Source organism: Gymnoscopelus microlampas (assembly GCF_963454915.1).
Source record: "Gymnoscopelus microlampas genome assembly, chromosome: 14".
Classification (NCBI taxonomy): domain Eukaryota; kingdom Metazoa; phylum Chordata; class Actinopteri; order Myctophiformes; family Myctophidae; genus Gymnoscopelus; species Gymnoscopelus microlampas.
The window spans coordinates 45,660,822-45,672,403 of NC_139951.1; the positions used below are offsets into that span (position 1 = coordinate 45,660,822).

Here is an 11,582-nt window from a genome sequence, read left to right on the forward strand (position 1 = left end):
AGGCATCGACACAGCAGAGGAAGCCTGGAAGCAGTGAGTGGAGATCGTCAGTGAGCTGACACATTTAGGCACTGGGTTTGATTTGTAAAAATTAAAATAAAATATAGCTGCAAGCAGCGATAATACGGGGCCAGTGAATAGAGAGAGAGAGAGACATGGAAACGGAATAGATTGAAGAGAGAGAGAGTGACATGGAAACAATAGATTGATGAGAGAGAGAGATGGAAACATAATGGTTTGATTGGACATCTCAACCTACTGCCATTAACAGGATTCGAACTCTCAACCTTCAGACTAATAGGCTGCAACACTACCTATAGTGCTATAGCTTTGTCCAGGCTGATATTGTCTGTTGAAGATCATAAACTCTTGCCTTCTTTCATGAACCAAGCCCCTGTTTCACTAACACTAAGATCACTCGTTCACAAGCCATTTACCAATGAAGAAATTGTACATCTCCTCAGAACCAAAACTAATGAAAGTAGCCGATCTACAAGCTCACAAACCATGAAAAGTTGTGAGATTGTAGATCAGCTATTTTCAGAATGAAGTATGTCATACGTAAAAAACATACTCTCAAATAAGCATTTCAGGTTATCTTTACCATTTGCACATGTATTCATTGATACAGTCATGTTGTTTGCAATTCAACTTAAATTAAGTCTACATCAAGTGAGGCTTGAACTGGCGACCTTGAGATTGTGAGGCATTCATTTAAGGGAGACGCCATTGGCCCAACAGACAAGTAACTGTGAAAAAGGAGATCACACAGATGATACAGTTTCACGCAAATAGCTGAAAAATCCTGGGTTTAAGTGTTTTTCAAACTGCTCAAAATTGCGGACAATCTAAGGGCGGAGCTTAATGGTCAAATCGATACGTGTGTTCCTCATGAGTCAAGGCACATGTGTAAGCAAGTTTCACGACGTTCGGCCAAACGAGGCATGACTTATGCCTGTTTAAAGTCTGCATTTTCAAAAAATTGCTATAGCGCCCCCTTTTGGCCAATTGGAGTAAGATTGGTTTCAGTGATCTACAAGCTCAGAAACATGTTGCTATCTGAAAAGTTTTGAGATTGTAGATCGGTTATTTTCACAATGAAGTTTGTCATACATTAAAAAAACATACTCTCTCCAAGAAGCATTTCATCATTACCTTTAACAGTTGCACATGTATTCAATGATACAGTCATGTTGTTTGCAATTCAACTTAAATTAAGTCTGCATCAAGTGAGGCTTGAACTGGCGACCCTGAGATTGTGAGGCCTTCATTTAAGGGAGACGCCATTGGCCCAACAGATAAGTAACTGTGAAAAAGGAGATCACAGAGATGATACAGTTTCACGCAAATAGCTGAAAAATCCTGGGTTTAAGTGTTTTTCAAACTGCTCAAAATTGCGGACAATCTAAGGGCGGAGCTTACTGGTCAAAGAGATAGATGTGTTCCTCATGAGTCAAGGCACAAGTGTAAGCAAGTTTCACGACTTTCGGCCAAACGAGGCATGACTTATGCCTGTTTAAAGTCTGCCTTTTCAAAAAATTGCTATAGCGCCCCCTTTTGGCCAATTGGAGTGAGATTGGTTTCAGTGATATTTGGAATGACCCTGTACATTTCTGCCAAGTTTCAAAGAAATGTGAGTCTGCATGTATGTTTTAGGCACAGATGAATAATTTTCATAAAACTGTAATAGTTAAAATCTATCTCCTCCTGGGATTTTTGAGCAATCTGCACGAAACATTTTACACATGAACTTTGGACCACTGCCTACAAAAATTTCCAACGGATTTTCCATAAGTGAAAAAATGCAGAAGTTAGGAGCCAATGACTGTTTTTCATATAATTCAAAATGGTGGGCGATCTAAAGGTCAGAGGTCAAAAGTCAGACCACGAAAGTTGTCGGGCATGAAGAGACGCATGTGTGTATCGAAGTTTCATGGTTGTAGGTCAAACAGGGCATGAGTTGTACCTGTTCAAAGTTGGCACTTTCAATTGAGTGCTATAGCGCCACCCTTTGACGAATGAGTGTGAGAATTATTTCTTGGTAGTTTTTCATGAGCATCTACCATATGGCCGAGTTTCGTAAAAAGCGTATGCACGGTTAAGCCAGAACTGGCAAAAACAAGTATTTTTCAAACTGCTCAAAATTGCGGAAAATCTAAGGGCGGAGCTTAATGGTCAAATCGATACGTGTGTTCCTCATGAGTCAAGGCACATGTGTAAGCAAGTTTCACGACTTTCGGCCAAACGAGGCATGACTTATGCCTGTTTAAAGTCTGCCTTTTCAAAAAATTGCTATAGCGCCCCCTTTTGGCCAATTGGAGTAAGATTGGTTTCAGTGATATTTGGAATGACCCTGTACATTTCTGCAAAGTTTCAAAGAAATGTGAGTCTGCATGTATGTTTTAGGCACAGATGAATAATTTTCATAAAACTGTAATAGTTAAAATCTATCTCCTCCTGGGATTTTTGAGCAATCTGCACGAAACGTTTCGTACTTGAACTTTGGACCACTTTCTACAAAAATTTCCAACGGATTTTCCATAAGTGAAAAAATGCAGAAGTTAGGAGCCAATGACTGTTTTTCATATAATTCAAAATGGTGGGAGATCTAAAGGTCAGAGGTCAAAAGTCAGAGTGTGAAAGTTGTTAAGCATGAGGAGACGCATATGTGTATCCAAGTTTCATGGCTGTAGGTCAAACAGGGCATGAATTGTACCTGGTCAAAGTTGGCATTTTCAATTGAGTGCTATAGCGCCACCTTTGGACGAAAGATTGTGAGAATTATTTTTTGATCGTTTTTCATGACCATCTACCATATGGCCGAGTTTCGTAAAAACCGACAGCGCGGTTCAGCCAGAACTGCGAAAAGTGGCAGAAGAAGAAGTGACAGAATAATGCGAATAACAATACGTGTCCAGAGCAGAGCTCTGGCCCCGTAAAAACACTAAAATAGGGATGCCAGGGTTAACCCATTTAGACCGGGAATCTGTGTCATTTTTAGATTTCTTTGGCATTGTTTTTTTCAAATCTTTGAATATATATTCTACAAATGTCTACTAAATCCTAAAAAAAACTTATGTTGCTATATCAGTGAACACTTTCATGTCAAGGACCCCCAAAATGATATGTATTTGGCCGCGGATCCCCATCTCAAAATATTTAGTCCCAGGGACCCCAGAAGCAAAGATTTGAGTTAAAAATGTTCTCTTTAGAAATATATATATTCAAAGATTTGCACACATTTTCACTATTTTTCAAAAATAGCAGATCTACAAGTTCATAGCGTGGCACTTGGTCGCACTATAAACTTGTAGATCTGCTATTTTTGAATAGCCAAAGAAATCGAAAATGACACAGACGTGTTCCCGGATTGAATGGGTTAAGCTCATCGTTTCACTGTTCAGACTTACAGCAGGGGATTGAAGTTGGGGTCCTGTAGGTAGATCAGTTCAGTGTAGTAGGCGGTGAAGTTGGCGTCCAGAACTGAATGGTTGAGCAGAGCAATGTTCAGCGGGTTTACAGTGAACACCTGGATGACCTAGACAGGATATAAACACAGAGGAGTTAGGATGTCCACTATCCCTCACAATTATATGCATTTCTCATCCGTCCATTCATCTTCTACATGCATAAAGTACATACATGCATATCATCACTGTCAAGCAGAAACCTTGTATCTCCACATTTCATCTTTTTAAGTGTGTTCATAGATAAATGCCGTATTTTATACTTTGCCGTATGACAGTGTCACGCAAAAGTAGCATAAATAGCAGATCGGTAAGCTCACAAAATGTTGCATCACGATGTAAATGCGTAGATTATTAGCAAATTCGCCTCTGCCATGCCAAAAATAGGGAGGCAAGGCTGACAGTGATTAAGTGATTTAAAAAAAATAACTACATTGGATCCATTTGAACACTGGTTCTTTTTTCCATTTCCTGAAAAGTAACAGTTTTGGACATACAAGGTTTCCACGCAACAGCGATGATATGTATATTGTACATTCATACACATATAAACTTTCCTTCCTACTGAGCAATACCTGTATAGAACCAAAAGTATTGAGGTCCTGTAGTGTGAGGAAAGGCATGAAGGGGCCTATGTACTGAGCGAACCAGGCGGTAGAGTTCAGTTCCGGATCGTTGGCATCGTAACACTTGGGCGTCGTTCCTGTAAACACAATAAAATATAAAAAAATATGTACGGTAACACATTTTTGGAATCAAATCTTGAATCCAAACTTGTAAAAAAACACTTGTAAAATAACAACAAAAACAAATAACAACGATGAAAAAGTGACCTGAGACAAGGTAGGCCTCGATGACGCCGTACACGTCGCTCTCTGCAAAGTCTGCGATGCTGTAGTTGTGTGTGCCCAGAACTGAAACACTAAAGAATTGAACAAAAAATGATTCAGTCAAAACAGACAAAGCGTGAAATCATGATGTATGACTATGAAAAATTATTTTACATAAAATACCGTACAATGTAATGTAGAACCGCTCATCACAGACACAATAGCTGTGCAGAACTGGAGTACTAAATATCAAGCTTATCACATTTAACTGAAAAGCATTTCTTTAAGTCCACTTACAGTTTTTGGAAGGACAGACAGGTGGCACCCTGTGTGGTGGTGGAGGTGAGCAGGTTCTTGTGGAGGAAGACCAAGTCATCGGTGAGACTGCGATCGAACCAGAAGTTGACCTGTGACCTATCACTGCTGTTGAGAGCCAGGGGCCAGACGCGAGGCAGCGTGGCACGCCGCACAACCGCAGGGAGTCTCTCCTGCAGTCAGCATACAATACAATACGTAAAGTGGGGTCCTTGAGGGAGTTCACAGTACAACGGACCACCATAGAAACAAGATTTTTATGTTAGCATAACTTTTGACTTTTCACATTTTTTTTTAAATATTTTAGTTTTTAACAAATCTTCTCTTATGGGGTCTCTGGACTGCAGCCAAATGGGGGTCTACGTCCAAATACATAGCAATTTGGGGGTCCTTGACATGAAAATGTTAGAACAACTGCTCTATACTGTATACAGTATCATGTATACACTATACATATACACATGAGTGTCTGCTCTGTGGTTGTGTAGTGCCTACGTTCTCCAGGAACACAGTAGTCTGAATGTAGTTCTGGTAGATCTGGCAGAGTTGTCCCTCATCGTCAACAATACCAGGGCGACGGAGGAAACTGCCAAGGTCTGAAGGTGGCATGGAGTTCAGCAGCTGAAGACACAGTTACAGTAGCATTACGGAAACGTGAGCATTATTCACACAGCAGCCATTTCTCTCATAGGGGCTGTGTGTCCACCAAGGCGTTTTTTTTTCCCTGAGTGCAGCGTATGTTTTGAATTGTTTTCAATAGGAGCGCTGCGTTACCGCTATGCTGGAAACCACAGCAATGTGATGATACCCTGAGTGTCTATTTTGTGCTGCACTTTCAGGTCTTTAGCGTATTTTATCTTGGATTTTTTTTTACAAAAATTGTCTCTGAGATGTAGTGAAGTAGAAGCAAAAGGGGGGAAAAAAAGAGGAAAAATTCCTCAAAATTTAACTTAGTCACTTTAGACCACTGGTTATCCCCCCCCCCCCCCTCCACACACACACACACACACACACACACACACACACACACACACACACACACACACACACACACACACACACACACACACACACACACACACCTGAGGCATCCTGTCGCTGGGCATGAGCAACATGAACGTGGACAGGTTGGGGAACTGGAATCCCATGAATGAGCTCTCCAAGAAACCATAGAAACGGAGGTTGTAGTTGTCACCATAGCAGCGGAGAGGAGTTGATCCTATAAGAACAGGGGAGATAGATGTACAGTAAGAATGCTGCCTGTCATTCATTCATTCATTCATGAGCTGCAAGTGTTGACTTTGCGGTCGTCCTTTACCTTTGAGAGACTGAATGATGTGATTGTGTATCTCCGTCTGTGTGACGTCCCCAAGTGTTGATAGAATCACATTCAGGACAGTAACTCTGCGTCACAAAAAGAGAAGGCATACTAAAAGGTCAAATTCTAAAGATATTGTTACTGTGCCACTAGTTTGTAGGTCAACAACAATAAAAAAAGTAAGTGTGTCAACCAGGATATATTATATTATAGTATTATATTACAAGATAATAATATAATACTTTTTACCCCATGATCTCTCACCCACTAGGAATACACCCAATGTTTCCCACAAAAAAACGTTCAGCTAAAGGCCAAGGGCAATCCCCCAATCCCCAAGGAAAAGAACAGGTAAAGGTGCTCCACTTACGCTTGCTGCTCTGTGGCACAGCTCCTCCCTGCCACAATGCTGAAGTAAGGGCCGACATGGCTCGGTGAGAGGTCAACCAGTAGGGGGCGTAGGCGCATGTGGAGCCACGCTTGCACACTGCTGTCTTCCACAGAGGGCTCAGAGAGGTTGGCGCGGTCAAACACGACTTGCAACATGGCAGACCTCACTGTAGCGGGGAACGAACTCTCATGAGCCTGCAGAAAAAGAGAGTAATGAAATGGAGATTAAGTAAGTAATTGGTTAATATTATACATATGTTTTGTATTGATAATCCAAATCTGCAAAGTAACTAGTAACTAAAGTTTTCAAATGATTGTAGTGGAGTAAATGTACTAGATTTGCCTCTGAGATGCAGTGTAGTAGAAGTATAGTATAGTATTGAAAAATTGACATACTCAAGTAAAGTCAAAGTACAGTACCTCTACATCTAAATATACCTCTACCGTCTAAATATACTTAATTACTTTCCATCACTGGAAAAGGCAGTTTAATGTTGAAATGTGTCCCCCTCTCACCAGGATGGCAGGCGAGAAGTCATCGAAGAACGCTGTGAGGTGTTTGTTGGGAACGTGGTTCATCACCATGGCGACCTGAGAAGATGAGGTGAGCTGACCAGGTGTGGACGAGACCTCTGCTAACTGCGTCACTGTAAGCTGGGTCAGGGCGTCCATCTGCAACCATGCAAGCATACAACACACACACACACACATACAGTGTGTGGATACACAATATCACAAACCGTGTAGAGAGATTTAAAATGAACAGCGTACCATAGAGATTTTAAGACAGGAAACAAATTCTATTCTATAAAAAAAAACTGTAAACAATACCGCTGAAAAGTTGGAGTAGAGCGTCCCTAGGTCACGGAATGAGACAACAGCAGCAAAGGCTCCAAAGTTCTTCTGCAACCATTCTCCACTGGCTGGATATTGTGAACTACAGCTAGGATCTGGACCAGGAAGTACATAATACATCAATGAGGATATTTCATTTTTTATTTAGATTTTGAAATATAGATAATCACTGCTGTAGGATATAAGGTATTCATCAAGCTTGTGCCATTGATTTGCAGTTAGGATGAATGGAAGTCCTAACCTGTGGTTGTGTTCCTGGTGAGGAAGGCCTTGATGAAGTACAGGTACACAGTGACCGGTCTGGAAGGCTCCATCTGTGACTGGTGCTCACCCAAGACCTCAACACTGTGGTTGACAGGTAGCAGTTGAAAGGTCATTCATTATAATGTATTTAGTTTAGCAGTAAAGTGATTGGTTAAATGTTGTATTGAATGAATGTATACAGATGTATGTAACACATATGCATAACTTCTACACTACCCATGGTGGTCATCTGCCAATGAACCACGCAGCTCAACTATGAACATCTCTAGCATAGGGGCCCTTGAATAGTTACATTCATATTGTTTGGGTATACTGATCGTTGGCTCTTGTGGCAAAGAACAGGTCTAAGGTACAGCATATACTGTGTGTATGAGTGGAGCACTCTGGTACAACACAACAGTGAAGCTCACAGCCAGGTTATGTACAACAGTTACAGTGTTGGGGGCTATGACACTTACAGGGCTTGGTAGGAGAGGCAATTTAGGTTTTTAGTGGTGAGACAGGACAGGAACTCTTTGGACACAGCTGGCAGGAATGGGCTGAGCCTTTGCTTGAACCACAGATCAATGAACGCAGGTTTCTCAAAGTTGTCTGAGCTGAAGGTGTCCAGTCGGATCTCTCCAATGGAATCCAGAATCAGCGATGTTGCAGGGTTGCTAGGGTTAAATGTCTACAAGGAACGGGGAGATGCAAGCAGAATTCTTCACAAATGTTTATCACATTTTTTTTTCTGTTACTTTTTTGTACTATTTGATTTTATGTATTGTCTGATAAAACTTCTGAAAATAAAGAGTTTTAAAAAAAATGTTTATCACAAGATTTATATTAGTAAATGAGAAAGTCAAGATGAGAAAGGGTAGCCTACTGTTGAGTTAAATATGAGAGACATAATTAGTGGCTTACTGAAGCACAAGCGTATTCTTCAATGCCGTAGTCGCAAAAACGTCCACTCATCTGTCCATTGTTGAGGAGGAGCTGTAGTGCAGTGCTTTAGAAGATTGGAAAATAAAATAAAACATTTCTTACAAAATGATTCTTCATAAAATAATACCACACTGTGAATTAGCAGACAATGAGCCACTACTCTGCTTAAAATGTAATGCTTAAATTCAAATGAAGGTACTTACCTCTCTGGTGTATATTGTGCAGCCTAAGAAAAGAAAATTGGATATAATAAGGATCTGGTTCAATTTTAAGAACACCATGGCTAAGCAAAAATGACCATTGCAAATGAAGTCAAGTGTAAACATATACAGCAGATCTAGAAGATCTCACCTGGTGGAACTTGCTGAAGTAAAGCCAGCTTGTTATTTGTGACGGATGATGCTACACTCTGAGGAAGAGTAAGCAAGGCCTGGTCCAGTCTGGTGAAACTGAGACCCAAAAAGTTGCGGTTAACATAGGCCAATAATAATGAATTAAATAACTTTGACATGGTCTTCAAAAAACAAAACAAAACAAAAATATTTATATAAACTTACACTATTTTGTATGATGAGCAGGAAATGTTTCCCTGTCAAATGACAAAAAATAAATTGTCATTTCAAAACAAACATACACAGTTACTGTTTCTCTCATTATCATGCTATAGTTTTTACCGTTCCAGAAAACATAACAAGGTGGGACAGAAACTCAATCCCCTCTCCTCTGGAGACGCAGTCAGGTAGTCAAACACTGAGTTGATGACAACGTCTTTCTCAGCAGGAAGAGGCAACACCACAAGTTCTGCACTCTGCTTTGGAGACAGGAGCTTTACAGCCTCCAGCTGGACCGGGAAAAAACATACAGAAAAATATTATTATTATTTTATATTACAGTAACCTATATATATTATATATTATATTAAGTAAGTAATTACCTATTACGTGTATGTTTGATAATTTTTCCATGTTATGTGTGTATAAGCTTAAGTCTATAAGTTATAAGTCTTACAGGGGAGAAGCCCGGGTTGAGATTCAGGAATTCGGCCCAAAAGTTGTTCTGCAACCAGTCAACACTACTGTTGGACACACAGCCTCGGTCTGGAGGGGACAGATCAGAATGAAACATTGAAGGGATAGTTCACCCCCAAAATGACTTTTTTTCTATCGATTAGTCACTCCACAGAGACTTGAATTCATGGATGTTTTTTTGTTTTTGTCGCATCCTAAGCCAATAATTTGATGACCGGCAGCAGTTCCGGTAGGACACAAAGGGTCTCCTTTATGTCTGCTACCGGAACCGCTGCCTACCGGTCCACTGGTCATCAAATTATTGGCTTAGGAATGCGACAAAAACAACAAAATATCCATGAAGTCTCCATGGGGTGAACTATCCCTTTCAAACAAAAGGGTGTATGAAAATGTCAGTCAATAGTAAATTATCCAGTAAAAAGAGCCCATTCAGAGCCAAGTATAGACTCATTATTTATTATTGAGATAATGTAGTTAGTCAGTACCTGACAGTGGGCGGGACAGGAAAGGGAGGATTAGATCCTTCAGGACCAAATGCTGCTGCTGTGAGGTCATGTTGTCAAACTGATGGCTAAACTCCTTCAAACTGTGAATTAAACAAACACACAATGAGAAATAATCTTCTCTATGACGGACTTATTATTCTAGAATCTAGAGGAAAGTTATCATTGTGAGTATGACTTAACCTTATGGGGACCTAAACTCTTAAATCAAACAACATGTCAGATCAAACCAATATTCAAAGTGAATTACATTTGCACATTAATGTGATTGGGTTATAATGATGAATAATAGCCTCCAGGTCAATACTTACACTTGCTGGTATGTGTGACAGCTGAGGTTACTGCCACTGAGGCATCCCGATGCAGATGACAGGAACCCTCTCAAACGTCCAGAGAACCATTTCCTGATGACATCACTGTCCCTCAACTGTTCATTAGTCAGCATCGATAGTCTCATCTCTCCAATCACATCCAGAGCCACAGACGCCGATGGACCAGTCATGGTCTCAGACTAAACAAAGGATTACATGTGTCAATATGATGTTTGACTAAATTACTTTCAGTGTTTGGTCATTGTTGTATACCAATTAATTACACAATTTAGCAGTTTAATTTGAGTTTATTTCAGTGTCTGGTTAAAGCAATTGTTATACCGTGTTGGCAAGAAGATCCAGAGCTGCATCCAACACCCCAAAGGACTTGGACAAGAACAGCTTCCAGACTGGTCTGGAACCAGTGGAGTTGGGGGACTGGTTACACTTCATCACCGCTGCCAGATCCTGTGCTGTCAACATGGACACCTGGGTGGAGAAAATGGAGAGAGCAGAACAGAAAGAAATGCAGGAAATGTTTAAAGAAGTCAAGATGAGAAAAGGTTCTGTTGTTTAAAATATGAATGTAACGAAGGGGGACACCTCTGTTTACTTTTATATAGAATATACTGGTTGAGGCGGCGAATATGGACTAAATTCCGGTCAGAGAATCAGGGGAGTCTGGAGAAGGGATTTCTTTCCAATCATTTATTTCTCTCCAAAGGGCATTGGGTTATTGGTCTTACAACAGTATGAATGTGTGAGGGTGAATGTGTGGTATCGTTTCATGGACGTACAAAGGATAGGGGATCAAGGAACAAGGGAACAGGAAGAAACATACAGAGATCTTCGTGTCTGACTGGTCCTGCTTATGTCAAACACTCTAACTAAATAGACTGTCAGTGGTAAGTACCATGTCAGGCCACTAGGCGTCGCTGACAGGCTTTCTACAATTAGGGACTTAAGTGACTTACTGAAGCACAAGCGTATTCTTCAATGCCATAGTCACAAAAACTTCCACTCATCTGCCCGCTGTTGAGGAGGAGCTGTAGTGCAGTGCTTTGGTAAAGGAAAGGAAAAAAGGTTCAATCATTTCCTACATTACAACAACATGATTATTTATTAAATAAATCTGAGAAATAAAATTCACCTGTTAACTCCAAGACAAATGTCTGCTTCTGTGAAAACAGTGCAAACGAATTAAGGATTGAAAAAAATAACTAGAGAATATGTTCTGGGAATGTAAGTGGTTTGGAAACAATTTCTGTTCAAAGGGATTTAGGAAGGCATGGCGTCTCTGACGCGTGTTTTTGAAACACAAAACTAGTAATGACATAAGTTCCATGTGTTGATGCCTGAACATAAGGACAGATGCTC

General features: G+C 40.5%; 1 protein-coding gene and 1 long non-coding RNA gene across 2 annotated transcripts; both read right to left on the reverse strand.

Annotated features, from left to right (window-relative positions):
• Positions 1-3,409: 3,409 nt before the first annotated feature.
• LOC311059829 lies at positions 3,410-4,317 on the reverse strand. Its single transcript, XR_014602216.1, has 3 exons — positions 4,301-4,317; positions 4,043-4,170; positions 3,410-3,538 (listed from the first exon to the last, which is right to left on the reverse strand). It is a non-coding gene; the product is annotated as an uncharacterized lncRNA (long non-coding RNA).
• Positions 4,318-4,590: 273 nt separating this feature from the next.
• LOC311060247 (uncharacterized protein) lies at positions 4,591-10,573 on the reverse strand (the record flags this gene model as incomplete). Its single annotated transcript, XM_084078378.1, has 10 exons — positions 10,548-10,573; positions 7,898-8,109; positions 7,417-7,520; positions 7,152-7,270; positions 6,837-6,992; positions 6,301-6,515; positions 5,931-6,016; positions 5,695-5,831; positions 5,108-5,233; positions 4,591-4,785 (listed from the first exon to the last, which is right to left on the reverse strand). The coding sequence occupies exons 3-10, from the start codon at positions 7,487-7,489 to the stop codon at positions 4,591-4,593; spliced, it is 1,107 nt and encodes a 368-aa protein (XP_083934504.1). The 5' UTR covers positions 7,490-7,520; positions 7,898-8,109; positions 10,548-10,573.
• Between the last annotated feature and the right edge of the window lie 1,009 nt (positions 10,574-11,582).